Raw genomic sequence first — 20,542 nt, forward strand, 5'->3', positions numbered from 1 at the left:
CGTCAAGCTCGTTGGGCGTTGTTTTTCGCTCGTTTCGAGTTTGTGATTTCTTACCGTCCGGGTAGTAAGAACACCAAGCCTGATGCCTTATCCCGTCTCTTTAGTTCTTCTGTGGCTTCTACTGATCCCGAGGGAATTCTTCCTTATGGGCGTGTTGTCGGGTTGACAGTCTGGGGAATTGAAAGACAGGTTAAGCAAGCACTCACGCACACTGCGTCGCCGCGCGCTTGTCCTAGTAACCTTCTTTTCGTTCCTGTTTCTACTCGTCTGGCTGTTCTTCAGTGGGCTCACTCTGCCAAGTTAGCTGGTCATCCCGGCGTTCGAGGTACTCTTGCTTCTATTCGCCAGCGCTTTTGGTGGCCTACTCAGGAGCGTGACACGCGCCGTTTCGTGGCTGCTTGTTCGGACTGCGCGCAGACTAAGTCAGGTAACTCTCCTCCTGCCGGTCGTCTCAGACCGCTTCCCATTCCTTCTCGACCATGGTCTCACATCGCCTTAGACTTCATTACCGGTCTGCCTTTGTCTGCGGGGAAGACTGTGATTCTTACGGTTGTCGATAGGTTCTCTAAGGCGGCACATTTCATTCCCCTCGCTAAACTTCCTTCCGCTAAGGAGACGGCACAAATCATCATCGAGAATGTGTTCAGAATTCATGGCCTCCCGTTAGACGCCGTTTCAGACAGAGGCCCGCAATTCACGTCACAGTTTTGGAGGGAGTTCTGTCGTTTGATTGGTGCGTCCGTCAGTCTCTCTTCCGGGTTTCATCCCCAGTCTAACGGTCAAGCAGAAAGGGCCAATCAGACGATTGGTCGCATACTACGCAGCCTTTCTTTTAGAAACCTTGCGTCTTGGGCAGAACAGCTCCCCTGGGCAGAATACGCTCACAACTCGCTTCCTTCGTCTGCTACCGGGTTATCTCCGTTTCAGAGTAGTCTGGGTTACCAGCCTCCTCTGTTCTCATCCCAGCTTGCCGAGTCCAGCGTTCCCTCCGTTTGTCCAACGTTGTGAGCGCACCTGGAGGAGGGTGAGGTCTGCACTTTGCCGTTACAGGGCACAGACTGTGAGAGCCGCCAATAAACGTAGGATTAAGAGTCCTAGGTATTGTTGCGGCCAGAGAGTGTGGCTTTCCACTCGCAACCTTCCCCTTACGACAGCTTCTCGTAAGTTGACTCCGCGGTTCATTGGTCCGTTCCGTGTCTCCCAGGTCGTCAATCCTGTCGCTGTGCGACTGCTTCTTCCGCGACATCTTCGTCGCGTCCATCCTGTCTTCCATGTCTCCTGTGTCAAGCCCTTTCTTCGCACCCCCGTTCGTCTTCCCTCCCCCTCCCGTCCTTGTCGAGAGCGCACCTATTTACAAGGTACGTAGGATCATGGACATGCGTTCTCGGGGACGGGGTCACCAATACTTAGTGGATTGGGAGGGTTACGGTCCTGAGGAGAGGAGTTGGGTTCCGTCTCGGGACGTGCTGGACCGTTCGCTGATTGATGATTTCCTCCGTTGCCGCCAGGATTCCTCTCGAGTGCGCCAGGAGGCGCTCGGTGAGTGGGGGGTACTGTCATGTTTTGTCTTATATTGTCTTGTCATTTTGCTTTCCCTTCTGTTCGTTTTCCCCCTGCTGGTCTTTTTAGGTTCGTTCCCTTTTTTCTCTCTCCCTCCCTCTCTCTCTTCTCTCTATCGTTCCGTTCCTGCTCCCAGCTGTTCCTATTCCCCTAATCAATCATCTAATCTTTTCACACCTGTTCCGTATCTTGCCCTCTGATTAGAGTCCCTATTTCTCCCCTTGTCTTCCGTTTCTGTCCTGTCGGATCCTTGTATATTGTTCACCGTGCTGTGTCTTTGTCTCGCCCTGTCGTGTCGTGTTTCCCTCAGATGCTGCGTGTGAGCAGGTGTCTGAGTCTGCTACGGTCGGTGCCTTCCTGAGGCAACCTACAGTTTAGGGTCGAGTCTCCAGTCTGTCCTCGTCACTACGAGTGGAATTAGTTTTTTTATGCTTTGTTTACCGCTCCGATTTGTCTAGGAGTATAGCATATTTCCTTTACTGGAATAAAGACTCTGTTTTCGCCAAGTCGCTTTTGGGTCCTCATTCACCTGCATAACAGGGATGGAGAGATCCTACTATCCTCCCATAATAATAACATGGGATGTAGAGATCCTACTATCCTTCCATAATAATAACATGGGATGGAGAGATCCTACTATCCTTCCATAATAATAGCATGGGATGGAGAGATCCTACTATACTTCCATAATAATAGCATGGGATGGAGAGATCCTGCTATCCTTCCATAATAATAACATGGGATGTAGAGATCCTACTATCCTTCCATAATAACATGGGATGTAGAGATCCTACTATCCCTCCATAATAACATGGGATGTAGAGATCCTAGTATCTCTTCCATAATAATAACATGGGATGTAGAGATCCTACTATCTTTCCATAATAATAACATGGGATGTAGAGATCCTACTATCCTTCCATAATAATAACATGGGATGTAGAGATCCTACTATCTTTCCATAACAGCATGGGATAAATCAGTCATCCATAATACATGGAGTAAGAGTAAATAAGCGTGATGTATGGGAGTTCTAGAGAGGGTTAGGCTGTGCTGAGTGCTTCCTGTCTGACTATGTTACTCTGCTATTTAGCCTAGTCAGCTATCCCCATGACTTCCCTTCCCTCACAGGGGCGTGCATCCAATCAGACAACCCAGAGTCTGTTACTGATTCAGCTGCTTCAGCCGGCTGACTGGTTGTGACTGGACCAGACTAGACTTCTGCCACTTATTACTATGGTATAACCTTAATTATAAACTGGGTGGTTCAAGTCCTGAATTCAGATCGGCTGAAAGCTAAAGTAAATGAGACCGTATAAAACATTTTTTTTACTGTTCTAATTACGTTGGTAACCAGTTTATAATAGCAATAAGCCACCTCTGGAGTTTGTGGATAAGATTGCGTTGTGTCGTGCATAAGGACAGCCCTTAGCCGCAGTATATTGGCCATATACCACACCCCCTCGTGCCTTATTGCTTACGTATACCATGGGTATGACAAAACATTCATTTTTACTGCTCTAATTACGTTGGTAATCAGTTTAAAATAGCTATAAGGGCAATATCTAGCCTCTCCGTGCTGAGTCATGCCTAAGAACAGCCCTTAGCCATGGTATGTTGGCCATTTACCACACCTCCTCTGGCCTTATTGCTTAACTGTACTATTTGGGTGTTCAGTGTGGACACAGGCACATAGTCTAGACATATGTTGGACAAAAGAAGCAGAGTAGCCAATGTTAAATCACCAGCTAGCTGTTCTATTTTGTTCATATGTTGTAAGAGAACAGGGTAAGAGTAATGAGTGTGTAGGTGTCAGTACGCACTGGTATGAGGAACTTCTTGATCTCCTCTAGTGCGTGACCCATCCTGTTGTAGGCCTCTGCAGGGGGAGCGAACACTTCTATGAGGACATGGAGATCCTCGTTCAGGTGCTGATATTTGGCCTCTCCACTCTTCCGTAGCTCTTCCTCCTGGTGGAACAAAAATCAATTAAGTACATTAACAAAGCCCTCTTTAAACCAGAAGTTGTCACAAAGTGTTGCAACTCGGTCTATTATAATGTCACCTCAGTTACTCCTCACAGTTTATATCATCCACACAGGATCACCGAGATGGATCCAGCTAATCTGTTTGACTGGAGTATTGAATTTCATTACGACTGTCAGAGTTAATCAGTTAACTCTAATCTAATTTAAGTTTTAAATTGTGATGAATCTCATTGTCTGAAAGCATTCAAAATACACTGTAAACATCCAAATAAATATACTGTATATAGCTGAAAACAACAATGCTAACCGTTACTTTGGACAAAATCAAGACATCAATTGTCACGAATACCACCGGTCGTCGTCGCCGGTCTATTAGCTGCCAATGTAGGTGACTCCCCTTCTTGTTCGGGTGGCGCTCGGCGGTCGTCATCGCCGGTCTATTAGCTGCCACTGAAGGTGGCTCCCCTTCCTGTTCGGGTGGAGCTCGGCGGGCGTCGACCCCGGTCTATTAGCTGCCACTGAAGGTGGCTCCCCTTCCTGTTCGGGTGGCGCTCGGCGGTCGTCGTCGCCGGTCTATTAGCTGCCACTGAAGGTGGCTCCCCTTCCTGTTCGGGTGGCGCTCGGCGGTCGTCGTCGCCGGTCTATTAGCTGCCACTGAAGGTGGCTCCCCTTCCTGTTCGGGTGGCGCTCGGCGGTCGTCGTCGCCGGTCTATTAGCTGCCACTGAAGGTGGCTCCCTTTCCTGTTCGGGTGGCGCTCGGCGGTCGTCGACGCCGGTCTATTAGCTGCCACTGAAGGTGGCTCCCCTTCCTGTTCGGGTGGTGCTCGGCGGTCGTCGTCACCGGTCTATTAGCTGCCACTGAAGGTTGCTCCCCTTCCTGTTCGGGTGGCGCTCGGCGGTCGTCGACGCCGGTCTATTAGCTGCCACTGAAGGTGGCTCCCCTTCCTGTTCGGGTGGCGCTCGGCGGTCGTCTTCGCCGGTCTATTAGCTGCCACTGAAGGTGGCTCCCTTTCCTGTTCGGGTGGCGCTCGGCGGTCGTCGTCTCCGGTCTATTAGCTGCCACTGAAGGTGGCTCCCTTTCCTGTTCGGGTGGCGCTCGGCGGTCGTCGTCACCGGTCTATTAGCTGCCACTGAAGGTGGCTCCCTTTCCTGCTCGGGTGGCGCTCGGCGGTCGTCGTCACCGGTCTATTAGCTGCCACTGAAGGTGGCGCCCTTTCCTGTTCGGGTGGCGCTCGGCGGTCGTCGTCACCGGTCTATTAGCTGCCACTGAAGGTGGGTCCCTTTCCTGTTCGGGTGGCGCTCGGCGGTCGTCGACGCCGGTCTATTAGCTGCCACTGAAGGTGGCTCCCCTTCCTGTTCGGGTGGCGCTCGGCGGTCGTCGTCGCCGGTCTATTAGCTGCCACTGAAGGTTGCTCCCCTTCCTGTTTGGGTGGCGCTCGGCGGTCGTCGACGCCGGTCTATTAGCTGCCAATGTAGGTGACTCCCCTTCTTGTTCGGGTGGCGCTCGGCGGTCGTCATCGCCGGTCTATTAGCTGCCACTGAAGGTGGCTCCCCTTCCTGTTCGGGTGGCTCGCGGGCGTCGACCCGGTCTGTTAGCTGCCACTGAAGGTGGCTCCCCTTCCTGTTCGGGTGGCGCTCGGCGGTCTCGCCGGTCTATTAGCTGCCACTGAAGGTGGCTCCCCTTCCTGTTCGGGTGGCGCTCGGCGGTCGTCGTCGCCGGTCTATTAGCTGCCACTGAAGGTGGCTCCCCTTCCTGTTCGGGTGGCGCTCGGCGGTCGTCGTCGCCGGTCTATTAGCTGCCACTGAAGGTGGCTCCCTTTCCTGTTCGGGTGGCGCTCGGCGGTCGTCGACGCCGGTCTATTAGCTGCCACTGAAGGTGGCTCCCTTCCTGTTCGGGTGGTGCTCGGCGGTCGTCGTCACCGGTCTATTAGCTGCCACTGAAGGTCCCTTCCTGTTCGGGTGGCGCTCGGCGGTCGTCGACGCCGGTCTATTAGCTGCCACTGAAGGTGGCTCCCTTCCTGTTCGGGTGGCGCTCGGCGGTCGTCTTCGCCGGTCTATTAGCTGCCACTGAAGGTGGCTCCCTTTCCTGTTCGGGTGGCGCTCGGCGGTCGTCGTCTCCGGTCTATTAGCTGCCACTGAAGGTGGCTCCCTTCCTGTTCGGGTGGCGCTCGGCGGTCGTCGTCACCGGTCTATTAGCTGCCACTGAAGGTGGCTCCCCACTGAAGGTGGCGCCCTTTCCTGTTCGGGTGGCGCTCGGCGGTCGTCGTCACCGGTCTATTAGCTGCCACTGAAGGTGGCGTCACGCTCGGCGGTCGTCGTCACCTCCCCTTCCTGTTCGTCTAGCTGCCACTGAAGGTGGCTCCCTTCCTGTTCGGGTGGCGCTCGGCGGTCGTCGACGCCGGTCTATTAGCTGCCACTGAAGGTGGCTCCCCTTCCTGTTCGGGTGGCGCTCGGCGGTCGTCGTCGCCGGTCTATTAGCTGCCACTGAAGGTGGCTCCCCTTCCTGTTCGGGTGGCGCTCGGCGGTCGTCGGTCCGGTCTATTAGCTGCCACTGAAGGTGGCTCCCCTTCCTGTTCGGGTGGCGCACTGCCACTGAAGGTGGCTCCCTTCCTGTTCGGGTGGCGCTCGGCGGTCGTCGTCGCCGGTCTATTAGCTGCCACTGAAGGTGGCTCCCTTCCTGTTCGGGTGGCGCTCGGCGGTCGTCGTCACCGGTCTATTAGCTGCCACTGAAGGTGGCTCCCCTTCCTGTTCGGGTGGCGCTCGGCGGTCGGTCGGTCTATTAGCTGCCACTGAAGGTGGCTCCCTTCCTGTTCGGGTGGCGCTCGGCGGTCGTCGTCACCGGTCTATTAGCTGCCACTGAAGGTGGCTCCCCTTCCTGTTCGGGTGGCGCTCGGCGGTCGTCGTCTATTAGCTGCCACTGGTCTCCCTTCCTGTTTAGCTGCCACTGAAGGTGGCTCCCTTCCTGTTCGGGTGGCGCTCGGCGGTCGTCGTCGCCGGTCTATCCCCTTCCTGTTCGGGTGGCGCTCGCGTCACTCTATTAGCCACTGAAGGTGGCTCCCTTCCTGTTCGGGTGGCGCTCGGCGGTGGCGCTCGTCGCCGGTCTATTAGCTGCCACTGAAGGTGGCTCCCTTCCTGTTCGCCGGTCGGTGGCGCTCGGCGGTCGTCGTCGCCGGTCTATTAGCTGCCACTGAAGGTGGCTCCCCTCCTGTTCGGGTGGCGCTCGGCGGTCGTCGTCGCGGTCTATTAGCTGCCACTGAAGGTGGCTCCCTTCCTGTTCGGGTGGCGCTCGGCGGTCGTCGTCGCGGTCTGTGCTCTGCCACTGAAGGTGGCTCCCTTCCTGTTCGGGTGGCACTCGGCGGTCGTCGTGAAGGTCTATTAGCTGCCACTGAAGGTGGCTCCCTTCCTGTTCGGGTGGCGCTCGCGGTCGTCGTCGCCGGTCTATTAGCTGCCACTGAAGGTGGCTCCCCTTCCTGTTCGTGGCGCTCGGGTGGTCGCCGGTCTATTAGCTGCCACTGAAGGTGGCTCCCTTCCTGTTCGGGTGGCGCTCAGTCTATCTAGCTGCCACTGAAGGTGGCTCCCCTTCCTGTTCGGGTGGCGCTCGGCGGTCGTTCCTGTTCGGGTGGCGCTCGGTCTATTAGCTGCCACTGAAGGTGGCTCCCCTTCCTGTTCGGGTGGCGCTCGGCGGTCGCCAGTCTATTAGCTGTCACCGGTCTATTAGCTGCCACTGAAGGTGGCTCCCCTTCCTGTTCGGGTGGAGCTCGGCGGTCGTCGTCGTCACCGGTCTATTAGCTGCCACTGAAGGTGGCTCCCCTTCCTGTTCGGGTGGGGCCCGGCGGTCGTCGTCGTCGCCAGTCTATTAGCTGCCACTGAAGGTGGCTCCCCTTCCTGTTCGGGTGGAGCTCGGCGGTCGTCGTCGTCGCCAGTCTATTAGCTGCCACCGATCCCTTTTTCCTTTTCGTTTGTTTTTGTCTAATTGTTTTTACCTGTTCCTTGTTGGGGTTTTGGGATGGGTGTTATTTAAGTTCGTTTTGCCCGCTGGTGTATGTGCTGGCTTGTTGGTTGTTACGTTTGGTGATGTATCGTGTTTTGTTTTGGGTTTTCACTGTCCAGTGTTTGTAACTAGGTTTTGGGTTTGTTTAGCGCCAGTGTTTTAGGGCATTCACCCATGTTTTGGACCTGTTACGTTTTGAAGGACATTAAAGCGTTTTTCCGTTCATTTCGCTCACCCGTCGTTACATCAATATTATTGTATGCTTTTTGTATGAATACATCTTAAATTATAGCTCAATTAGAGCAAATTCTGAACTTGTGGTTAATGGTGATTAAACACAGCAAATCCTGTGATTAACTTTACATTTTTTATTGTTTGACAACCACAATATTGATTAGACCTCTAATGCCACAAAGGAGTGCAACATTGTATACTGTACATGTAATACATACTACAGTATGGTGTAAATAGGGGATATATGCCAACATAGATCCCAATGGGCCATCTCATCCAGACAGAAACAGGCCAATATATTAATTAGGGCCAAACCCTAAGTAAAACTACAGCACAGACAACAATATGAGGTTTATAGACACCCCAGTTTCCTCATCTGAACAAAACCCTGCTCTTCTCTAGTGATGTTCCTCTACTCTGCTAGCTACTGAGAACTTCCTTCTCCCTCCTCCACTGGAATCATGCAATGCACACACACACACACACACACACACACACACACACACACACACACACACACACACACACACACACACACACACACACACACACACACACACACACACACACACACACACACACACACACACACACACACACACACACACACACACACACACACACACACACACACACACACACGCACACACACTCACACACATTTCTCTCCTCTAGAAGCACCATGCAAGGCAGAGAGTCTGATGTGATGTCATTTAATTATAAATAACCAGGTTTTAAGAGAGCCTGTGGTATGTTAATGAGATGCAAATTTCTCTCATAAATCTGTGTTTTACGAGGAAGCGGCTCCTCTGTGTATACTGTCTGGAGTACCTCTACTGATGGAGCTGCCAGCGTGTGAGTGTGTGTGAGTGTGAGTGTGAGTGTGAGTGTGAGTGTGAGTGTGAGTGTGAGTGTGAGTGGCGTGAGTGTGTGGCCCCTCACATAGCTTAGATAAGAGACATGAATCACACACACACACACACACACACACACACACACACACACACACACACACACACACACACACACACACACACACACACACACACACACACACACACACACACACACACACACACACACACACACACACACACACACACACACACACACACACACACACACACACACACACACACACACTCTACCTATAGGTGCCCAGCAGCCCATGGCAGGAGATTACAGCTGTCACCTCCTCCTCTTGTTGATATTCCTCATAGAGAATCTGTTTATGTTCCTCACTGTAACTCTGGTTATCAAACAGACATTCTCTTCCCAAAAACAGAGGCACAAAGAAGCACAAAGCCTGAGACAACAGCGTGAGAGTCCATAGGAACTACATAGGAAAGAAAGTTTGGCTCAGAGAATGACATGTTTGAGGGCTGTTAGTTGTTGCAGTTGATGCCTTGCTATGCATCCTGAATGACAGCAGGACGACACGACAGCAACAACATGGATACCGTGTATTGTGATGACTTCTTACAGACTGAGAGGTCTGACAGAGGACAAGGAAGTCAACAACTAGATGTAATTTCATCATCCATTTTAAGCTCCACTAGCCTTTGTTTCCATAACACCAACCATGAACCCAGAAGCATACGCCTCCCTTAACATCACCCAGCCCAAGGAATGTACAATAAAGCAACTTTCAGGACAGAGACTCTGAATGCTTCTATGTCGTATTGGCTATAGGAGTCTATGGCGACAATGCTGGGATGTCAGAGGTGCCATCAGCTCCGCACTCAAAAGCAGAGGAGGAGAAGGGAGAAGCCTGATGCAGCCTGTTGCAGTGGTGTCCTTCCTGTGATCCTTTCATTGATACTCCTCTGTGTAACTGACCATGACAATCTTGGCCAAATATTGGAGGAATTCTATGAGAGTTATATGTATTGCAATAAGGCATACACTGAGGCTGAGCTTTTACCCACCTCCAACTGGCTTACAAGAAGGTACTGTAGCTATAAGAACACAGCTGTATCCATACAATTAGAATTTGGTGCGAGAATTGCGCCTTGTCATCCTAGAAAACGTCTTGCATAATACAGGCCTCTCACTGCAAAACGAACTCTGAAGCAAACAGCCCAACACGAGCTTTTCAGGACGGATGACTTGTCTGAAAAGTAAGGTGCATGAAGTATCTGGAGCAAGCTGTCAATGATAGATCACAAATCTCCCTGGTAAAGTAATGGAGGAGGTGTGTGAAGCATGCCAAGCTGCGTGTGTGTGTGTGTGTGTGTGTGTGTGCGTGCGTGCGTGCGTGCGCGTGCGTGCATGCACGTGCGTGCGCGTGCGTGCGTGTGCGTGCGTGCGTGGAAGCTTGCTGAGTCTGCTGAGGTCAGCACATCCCCATGACAGATCTGTTCAGCAGGTGTTCCAGAGTTGTGCCGTCAGAGAGAATCGATCACAACAATCTAACAGAACGGTGCTGTGTGGTACTGAAGATCATCGATGTCACATATCACCCATGATGACAAACTGACTGACGGAGAAAGACTGCCACAGACACAACGAGACAGAACACATCCTCAATAACTCAGCTGGTTATTGATGCCTTTCCACTGAGGGTGTCTGCCTCAATTTACCTGACACAAACAACAGAGAAGTAGAGAGACAGAGGGAGCGCGAGAGAGGGGACTTGGCTGTTACAGAGAGGTAGAGAGGGGGAATGGGATTGGGCTGTTTTCAGATAGAGAGGGAGCGAAGGGGAGGGGACTTGTCTTTTACTAGATAGAGAGGGAGAGATAGAAATGTTTGACTGTTAGAGAGAGGGAGAGAATGACTTGGCTGTTACCTTCTCTTTGTCTCTCATTGATCCTTTCCCCAGAATGGACATCTTAGTGAGCGTGTCTTCCTGCAGTCTCTTTAGTGAGTTCCCGCGTGGACCCAGCAGTTTGCCCACAAAGTTAAACTAAAACAGAAACACAAGCAGAGAAGCTCAATGAGTATCTGTGCAGATGAGATAAAGACAAAACATTTGTATGTCAATCAAATGGTGGCTCCAACAGTTTGCTTTTAATTCAATTTAAACAAGAATTGTTGACATGAGAACTATCTTCCTAGTAGCAGGTGTGCATCCCAAATGGCACTCTATTCCATATATAGTGCACTACTCTTGACCAGGGCCCATAGGGTCAAATGTAATTCTCTATATGGGAAAAATTTTTGTTTTTTTACTTTACAAAAAAGATTGCAGTCTTGAAATTGAAGTAAAAGTGCAGTAATTGCAGTCGACTGTGATTTTTGGACGCAGTAATTGCAGAATAACTACAGTATACTGCAGTTTAACTGCATTTATACTGCACTGTAAAAACAAACCTGTGTTATATTTAGATGGAGTTATACTGCACTCTGACTGCATTCTTTCTGCCTTTGACAGCTAACAAACATAATCCAAACAATTATAACAGCATTATGTGAAATGAGAAGGCTCAGCATTTGACAGGTCACGTTCAAATAGTACATAATATTTTCAACATATCAAGTTTCATACAATACCACAGTTTGCCTTTATATGTCAATGTCATCCTGTCACGACTTCCGCCGAGGTTGGCTCTCCTGCCCGTTCAGGCTGTGCTCGGCGGTCGTCGTCACCGTCCTATTAGCCACTACCGATCCCTTTTCGGTTATCTGTTGGTTTTGTCTGATTGTTTTCACCTGTGTGTTAGTTTATTAGTATCTGTATAATATGTAGGTTGTCCCGCCCTTGTTTTGTGCGGGATTGTTTGTTTTTGTCATTTCGTTTCGGCTGTCGGTGTTTTTGTGTTTTATTTCTCCGGTTGGTCTGTTATTTCCTGTTTTGGATATTTTTCACCCTGTTTGTATTTTGGGTTGTCCGTGTTTATTGTTGTTCACCGGAGAATAAACCTCTATTCACTATTTGCTCTCTGCGCCTGATTCCACCCACCTTGACTAGTCGTGACAGAATCCCGTAAAAAACAAGGGCGGGACAACCTACATATTATACAGATACTAATTAACTAACACACAGGTGAAAACAATCAGACAAAACCAACAGATAACCGAAAAGGGATCGGTAGTGGCTAATAGGACGGTGACGACGACCGCCGAGCACAGCCTGAACGGGCAGGAGAGCCAACCTCGGCGGAAGTCGTGACACATCCCTGTTTAAATGCTCTGCAAAAGTCACATAGAGTGCCCTTGCTATTTTCATATGGCTGTTGAATGTTGAGTGACAATGTTAAAGGTCATGCAAAGACCAAAACAGAGAGAGTAGATGGACACAAAAAAAGAGAGGAGGGAGAGAGAAAAGAGAGAGAAAGAGCAAAGTGAGAGAGAGAGAACAGAGAATGAAAGCAGAGAGGAAAGAGAGGGGGAGGAAAGAGAGAGAAAGAGAGCAAAGAAAGAGGAAAGAGAGAGAGAGAGAGAGAGAAAGAGAGAGCGCAGGGAGAGAGTGCAGGGAGAGAGATAAAGCATTGCGAGAGTGCAGGGAGAGAGAGATAAAGTAAGGTGAGAGTGCAGGGAGAGAGAGATAAAGCATGGCGAGAGTGCAGGGAGAGATAGATAAAGCAAGGTGAGAGTGCAGGGAGAGAGAGATAAAGCATGGTGAGAGTGCAGGGAGAGAGAGATAAAGCAAGGCGAGAGTGCAGGGAGAGAGAGATAAAGCATGGTGAGAGTGCAGGGAGAGAGAAATAAAGCAAGGTGAGAGTGCAGGGAGAGAGAGATAAAGCAGGGAGAGAGTGCAGGGAGAGAGAGATAAAGCAGGGAGAGAGTGCAGGGAGAGAGAGATAAAGCAAGGTGAGAGTGCAGGGAGAGAGAGATAAAGCAAGGTGAGAGTGCAGGGAGAGAGAGATAAAGCAGGGAGAGAGTGTAGGGAGAGAGAGATAAAGCAGGGAGAGAGGGAGATAGAGGATACAGAGTACAGAGCTTGTTCTCTTCTGCTCACCATCTCTCTCTCCATTTAACGCTGAGTTATACAGTTGTCTCCAACATCTCTATGGGTCATTAATTAGTGGACAGGATGGAAAAAACTGCCCTATTTTGTTCTACGCCTTACCTATGTCTCCTGCCTGTTATTCTCTCAAAACAGTAACTGTAATTGCCATGGTCATTAACTGTATTTGCCTTGGTCATTAACTGTATTTGCCATGGTCATTAACTGTAATTGCCATGGTCATTAATTGTCATTGCCATGGTCATTAACTGTCATTGCCATTGTCATTAACTATCATTGCCATAGTCATTAACTGTCATTGCCATTGTCATTAACTATCATTGCCATTGTCATTAACTATCATTGCCATAGTCATTAACTATCATTGCCATAGTCATTAACTGTCATTGCCATAGTCATTAACTATCATTGCCATAGTCATTAACTGTCATTGCCATTGTCATTAACTATCATTGCCATTGTCATTAACTATCATTGCCATAGTCATTAACTGTCATTGCCATTGTCATTGACTGTCATTGCCTTGGTCAGTAACTGTCACTGTCATGGTCAGCAACTGTCATTGCCATTGTCATTAACTATCATTGCCATAGTCATTAACTGTCATTGCCATAGTCATTAACTATCATTGCCATAGTCATTAACTATCATTGCCATAGTCATTAACTGTCATTGCCATTGTCATTAACTATCATTGCCATAGTCATTAACTGTCATTGCCATTGTCATTAACTATCATTGCCATAGTCATTAACTGTCATTGCCATTGTCATTAACTATCATTGCCATAGTCATTAACTGTCATTGCCATTGTCATTAACTATCATTGCCATAGTCATTAACTGTCATTGCCATTGTCATTAACTATCATTGCCATAGTCATTAACTATCATTGCCATAGTCATTAACTGTCATTGCCATAGTCATTAACTATCATTGCCATAGTCATTAACTGTCATTGCCATTGTCATTAACTATCATTGCCATGGTCATTAACTATCATTGCCATTGTCATTAACTATCATTGCCATAGTCATTAACTATCATTGCCATAGTCATTAACTGTCATTGCCATAGTCATTAACTATCATTGCCATAGTCATTAACTGTCATTGCCATTGTCATTAACTATCATTGCCATTGTCATTAACTATCATTGCCATAGTCATTAACTGTCATTGCCATTGTCATTAACTATCATTGCCATAGTCATTAACTGTCATTGCCATAGTCATTAACTATCATTGCCATAGTCATTAACTGTCATTGCCATTGTCATTAACTATCATTGCCATAGTCATTAACTATCATTGCCATTGTCATTAACTATCATTGCCATAGTCATTAACTATCATTGCCATAGTCATTAACTATCATTGCCATAGTCATTAACTATCATTGCCATAGTCATTAACTATCATTGCCATTGTCATTAACTATCATTGCCATAGTCATTAACTATCATTGCCATAGTCATTAACTGTCATTGCCATTGTCATTAACTATCATTGCCATTGTCATTAACTATCATTGCCATAGTCATTAACTATCATTGCCATAGTCATTAACTATCATTGCCATTGTCATTAACTATCATTGCCATAGTCATTAACTATCATTGCCATAGTCATTAACTGTCATTGCCATTGTCATTAACTATCATTGCCATTGTCATTAACTATCATTGCCATTGTCATTAACTATCATTGCCATAGTCATTAACTATCATTGCCATAGTCATTAACTATCATTGCCATTGCCATAGTCATTAACTATCATTGCCATAGTCATTAACTATCATTGCCATTGTCATTAACTATCATTGCCATTGTCATTAACTGTCATTGCCATAGTCATTAACTATCATTGCCATAGTCATTAACTATCATTGCCATAGTCATTAACTATCATTGCCATAGTCATTAACTATCATTGCCATAGTCATTAACTATCATTGCATTGCCATCATTGCCATTGTCATTAACTATCATTGCCATAGTCATTAACTATCATTGCCATAGTCATTAACTATCATTGCCATAGTCATTAACTATCATTGCCATAGTCATTAACTGTCATTGCCATTGTCATTAACTATCATTGCCATTGTCATTAACTATCATTGCCATAGTCATTAACTGTCATTGCCATTGTCATTAACTATCATTGCCATTGTCATTAACTATCATTGCCATAGTCATTAACTGTCATTGCCATTGTCATTAACTATCATTGCCATTGTCATTAACTATCATTGCCATAGTCATTAACTGTCATTGCCATAGTCATTAACTATCATTGCCATAGTCATTAACTATCATTGCCATAGTCATTAACTATCATTGCCATAGTCATTAACTATCATTGCCATTGTCATTAACTATCATTGCCATAGTCATTAACTGTCATTGCCATTGTCATTAACTATCATTGCCATAGTCATTAACTATCATTGCCATTGTCATTAACTATCATTGCCATAGTCATTAACTATCATTGCCATAGTCATTAACTATCCTTGCCATGGTCATTAACTGTCATTGCCATTGTCATTAACTATCATTGCCATAGTCATTAACTATCATTGCCATAGTCATTAACTATCATTGCCATAGTCATTAACTATCATTGCCATAGTCATTAACTATCATTGCCATTGTCATTAACTATCATTGCCATAGTCATTAACTATCATTGCCATTGTCATTAACTATCATTGCCATTGTCATTAACTATCATTGCCATAGTCATTAACTATCATTGCCATTGTCATTAACTATCATTGCCATAGTCATTAACTATCATTGCCATTGTCATTAACTATCATTGCCATAGTCATTAACTATCATTGCCATTGTCATTAACTATCATTGCCATTGTCATTAACTATCATTGCCATAGTCATTAACTATCATTGCCATTGTCATTAACTATCATTGCCATGGTCATTAACTATCATTGCCATAGTCATTAACTGTCATTGCCATTGTCATTAACTATCATTGCCATAGTCATTAACTGTCATTGCCATAGTCATTAACTATCATTGCCATAGTCATTAACTGTCATTGCCATTGTCATTAACTATCATTGCCATAGTCATTAACTGTCATTGCCATAGTCATTAACTATCATTGCCATAGTCATTAACTGTCATTGCCATTGTCATTAACTATCATTGCCATAGTCATTAACTATCATTGCCATTGTCATTAACTATCATTGCCATAGTCATTAACTGTCATTGCCATTGTCATTAACTATCATTGCCATAGTCATTAACTATCATTGCCATAGTCATTAACTATCATTGCCATAGTCATTAACTATCATTGCCATAGTCATTAACTGTCATTGCCATGGTCATTAACTGTATTTGCCATGGTCATTAATTGTCATTGCCTTGGTCATTAACTATCCTTGCCATGGTCATTGACTGTCATTGCCTTGGTCAGTAACTGTCATTTTCATGGTCAGTGGCAGGCAGTGCACTCAGGTGAACTCAGGCCATATGGCTGTATATTGTCAGTTTCACTACTGTGCTCGTATCCAGGCCTGCATATATGCTAACACCAGTTAAATTCCACTCATTACTTTTGTACACAGGGTGATGTCTACAGATGCTGAGGCTACATAAAAGGTGCCAAAGGTATCTGAAAGTCCATTATGTTGACAAATAGCCAGGTTTACATCCGTCTGAGTGTGAACAGGTGTGAAAGTTTGCACCTGTTATATTCAGGGTGGAACACATCCTGTAATGTAAACAACGGGGAAATTACTTAGACGTTTCATGTTTTTAGTTTGATGTTTTTTTCGTTCCCTAAAATTGGTCATTTTATTAAGACAAATAACAGGAGGCATGACAGTCAGTCAGTCAGACAGACAGCATATCACGTGCTGTTTTGGTGCTGTGCTGTGGGATGCTGTTGGTTTGGTGCTTTTTTAAAGCCTAGTTATTTACAGACAGATCAAAGATATTTGCCTTGGATCTGATCTGTTTAATGCCTCTAAATGTCAGAGATAAACTTCATCTGGACATTAAACACCACCCTGTCTTTATATTTACTCATGCAAACAAAAGCCTCTCTAACCCACATTCCACAGTACAGTACTAGCCTGGTAGAATCAGCCAGATTGCTGTGTTCGTCATTCTGTTTTACTAGACATATCAGTCTTTCTTCAATGGGTGTTTGGAATAAGTAAAAAACTGGGCTGCATCCCAAATGGCACCCATCTTCCCTTTATAGTGCACTACCTTTGAAAGTAGTGCACTCTAAAGGGAATAGGATGTAATGGGATGCAGCCATTGTCTGACTGGGGCCTGTGGTCATTTACTGCTTTTAATATCTCTAATCCATTTCCCCCAACAACAGCAGTAATCTGAACCCAGTCCAGAACTGCTGCGACTGTACTGCCTGGCACCGATAGTGACGGCCCACATGAGAGCTGAACAGTCTCTTCTTAATCATGTGTTGGCAAGAACCACTTTGCTTTGATTATGGTTACACACACACACACACACACACACACACACACACACACACACACACACACACACACACACACACACACACACACACACACACACACACACACACACACACACACACACACACACACACACACACTAGGACCACACTATACACTCTTAGAAAAAAAGGTGTTATCTAGGATCTAAAAGGGTTCTTCGGCTGTCCCCATGGCTGACAGAGGAGCCGTGGTGCAGAGTGGTCATCCTAACAGCAACAATAACCAAAACCACAGCATTTTCAACCGCACATCTTAGAGTTGGCAGGGGATGGAGAAAGCAGGTGGAGAGATGAAGGGTTCTGTGATGATTAAAAAGTCAGAGGACACCAACCAGTAGGAACGAATCTATGATTAATCACAGCTACCCAGGGGGGTAGGGCGGACCAACATCTAACATCTTTTCATCATTTCCTGAATGCATTACTGTACTGCTAGCCTGCACTGTGCTGGAGAGGAGGAGAGGAGGTGTGTGTGTATGTATGTATGTATGTGTGTATTGCGCTGTGAGACGAGAGGAGAGGTGTGTTCAGAGAAAAGCCAGCATGCAGCGATTTTGCTGAAGACAGCAGGACAGACAGAGCCAACAGCAGAAGAATAAATCACTACTGCCATTGCTGAGGAGCGGAGAGACCCAGACACACAGAGAGACACAGAGGAGCGGAGAGGCACAGAGACACACAGAGACAGACAGGAGAGAGGAGAGACAGACACAAAGAGACAGAGACGCAGAGAAACACAGAGACACAGACACAGTGAGACACAGAGGATAGAAGAGACGGACACACAGAGACACATACATACAGAGAGCCACAGAGGATAGAAGAGACACAGAGACACACAGAGAGACACAGAGGAGAGGAGAGCCACAGAGACACACAGAGACAGACAGGAGAGAGGAGAGACAGACACAAAGAGACAGAGACACAGACACAGTGAGACACAGAGGATAGAAGAGACAGACACACAGAGACACATACACACAGAGAGCCACAGAGGATAGAGGAGACACAGAGACACACAGAGACACAGACACACAGAGAGACACAGAGGAGAGTAGAAACACAGAGACAGACACAGAAACACAAAGGAGAAGAGAGACACATACACAGAGGCACAGAGGAGAGATAGACACAAAGAGACAGAGACACACAGAGACATAGAGACACAGGGGAGAGAGGAGAGATAGATACACAGCCTAAACTGGAAATTAACACCTTTCTAATGGACTTGGGTGATAACACAAATATTTATGATGGGTGCACGTACAGTGACTTCAGAAAGTATTCATACCCCTTGACTTGTGTCATATTTTGTTGTGTTACAGACAGAATGTCTTTCTCTCTTTTTTCTCTTTTTTAAAACATTTTTCTCACCGATCTACACACAATACCCCATAATGACAAATTGAAAACATGTTTTTTGTAAATTGTTGCACATTTGTTTAACAGTGAAACACATAAATATCTTATTTACATATGTATTCACACCCGTGTCAGTACTTTGAAGTAGTACTTTAGCAATGACTACAGCTGTGTCTTTTGGGGTAAGTCTCTAAGAGCTTTGCATGCCTGGATTGTACAATATTTGTCCATTTTTCTTCAAAAAATTCTTCAAGCTCTGTCAAGTAGATTGTTGATCATTGCTAGACAGCCATTTTCAGGTCTTGCCATAAGCCACAAGCCAATTCAAGTCATAACTGTAGCTAGGCCACTCAGGAACATCCTAAAAACTCCCTAGACAAGCATACTACCCATAACATGATGCAGCCACCACCATGCTTGAACATTTGAAGAGTGATACTCAGTGATGTGTTGTGTTGGATTTGCCACAAACATAACACAGGACAAAAGTACACTTCTTGGACACTTTTCTTTGCAGTATTACCTTAGTGCCTTGTTGCAAACAGGATGCATGTTTTGGATCATTTTTTATTATACCTTCTTTTCACTCTGTAATTTAGGTTAGTATTCTGGCATAACTACAATGTTGATCCATCCTCAGTTTTCTCCTATCACAACCATTAAACTCTGTAACTGATTTAAAATCACCATTGGCCTCATTGCGAAATCAATGAGAGATTTCCTTCCTCTCCGGCAACTGAGTTAGGAAGGACGCCTGTATCTTTGTGGTGACTGGGTGTATTGATACAGCATCCAAAGCCAAATTAATATCTACACCATGCTCAAAGGGATATTCAGCATTTGCTTTTTTATTTTTACACATCTCCCAATCGGTGCTCTTCTTTGTGAGGCGTTGAACAACCTCCCGGGTCTGTGTGGTTGAATCTGTGCTCAAAATTAATTACGGGACCTTGCAGATAATTGTATGTGTGGGGTACAGTCATTCAAAAACAATGTTAACCACTATAATTGAACACGGAATGAGTCCATGCAACTTATTATGCAACTTGTTAAGGACATTTGTCGTTCTGAACTTCTTTAGGAATGCTATAACAAAGGTGTTGAATACTTAATGACTCAAGACATTTCAGCATTGATTTTTTATAATTAATTTCTCCAATGTTCTACACACAAAATTCCACTTTGACTTTATGAGGTATTGTCTGTAAATCAGTGACACAAAATCTCAATTTAATCCATTTTAAATTCAGTCTGTAACGCTACAAAATGTTGAAAAAGTAAAGGGGTGTGAAAAATGTACGGCCATGAAAAACAGGACAGTATTTCATGGCTAATGGTGTGGTGTTTCGTTGTTGAGAGATTGATTTATACCACTTACACAGTGAATGCGCAAACAAAGTACACTGAGTGTACAAAACATTAGGAACACCCTAATATTGAGTTTCTCTCAAAACAGCTTCAATTCGTCTGGGTATGGACTCGACAAGGTGTCGAAAGCATTCCACAGGGATGACTCCAATGCTTCCCACAGTCGTGTGAATTTGGCTGGATGAACCCATTCTTGATACACATAGAAACTGTTGAGCGTGAAAAACCCGGCAGCATTGCCGTTCTTGACAGACTATATTCGGTGGGCCTGGTACCTACTACCATACCCCGCTCAAAGGCACTTAAATATTTTGTCTTGCTCATTCACCCTCTTAATGGCACACATACACAATCTATGTCTCAATTATATAAAGACATAGAAGTACTTCTGTAACCTGCCTCCTCCCCTTCATTTACACTGATTAAAGTGGATTTAACAAGACATCAATAAGGGATCATAGCTTTCACCTGGATTCAGCTGGTCAGTCAAAAGTAGTACACTATATGGAATAGGGTGCCGTTCTAGATGCACCCATGGGCTGACTAATGGGCCTCCATACTTTACATCATCTTCCTCCTGAGGCACACTATTCTGTTT

At 46.2% G+C, this 20,542-nt stretch overlaps 1 protein-coding gene across 2 annotated transcripts in view; it reads right to left on the reverse strand.

Annotated features, from left to right (window-relative positions):
* khdrbs3 (KH domain containing, RNA binding, signal transduction associated 3) overlaps window positions 1–20,542 on the reverse strand; it is a 177,932-nt gene that overhangs the window by 72,418 nt on the left and 84,972 nt on the right. For both annotated transcript variants that reach the window (XM_046360875.1, XM_046360874.1), the window contains exons 3-4: window positions 10,565–10,681; window positions 3,384–3,530 (exon numbers count right to left, since the gene is read on the reverse strand). In XM_046360875.1, the coding sequence (XP_046216831.1) occupies window positions 3,384–3,530; window positions 10,565–10,681 (264 nt within the window). The remainder of the gene's footprint in view (window positions 1–3,383; window positions 3,531–10,564; window positions 10,682–20,542) is intronic.

The sequence above is a fragment of the Oncorhynchus gorbuscha genome, linkage group LG09 (assembly GCF_021184085.1).
Source record: "Oncorhynchus gorbuscha isolate QuinsamMale2020 ecotype Even-year linkage group LG09, OgorEven_v1.0, whole genome shotgun sequence".
In the NCBI taxonomy this organism is placed as follows: Eukaryota; Metazoa; Chordata; class Actinopteri; order Salmoniformes; family Salmonidae; genus Oncorhynchus; species Oncorhynchus gorbuscha.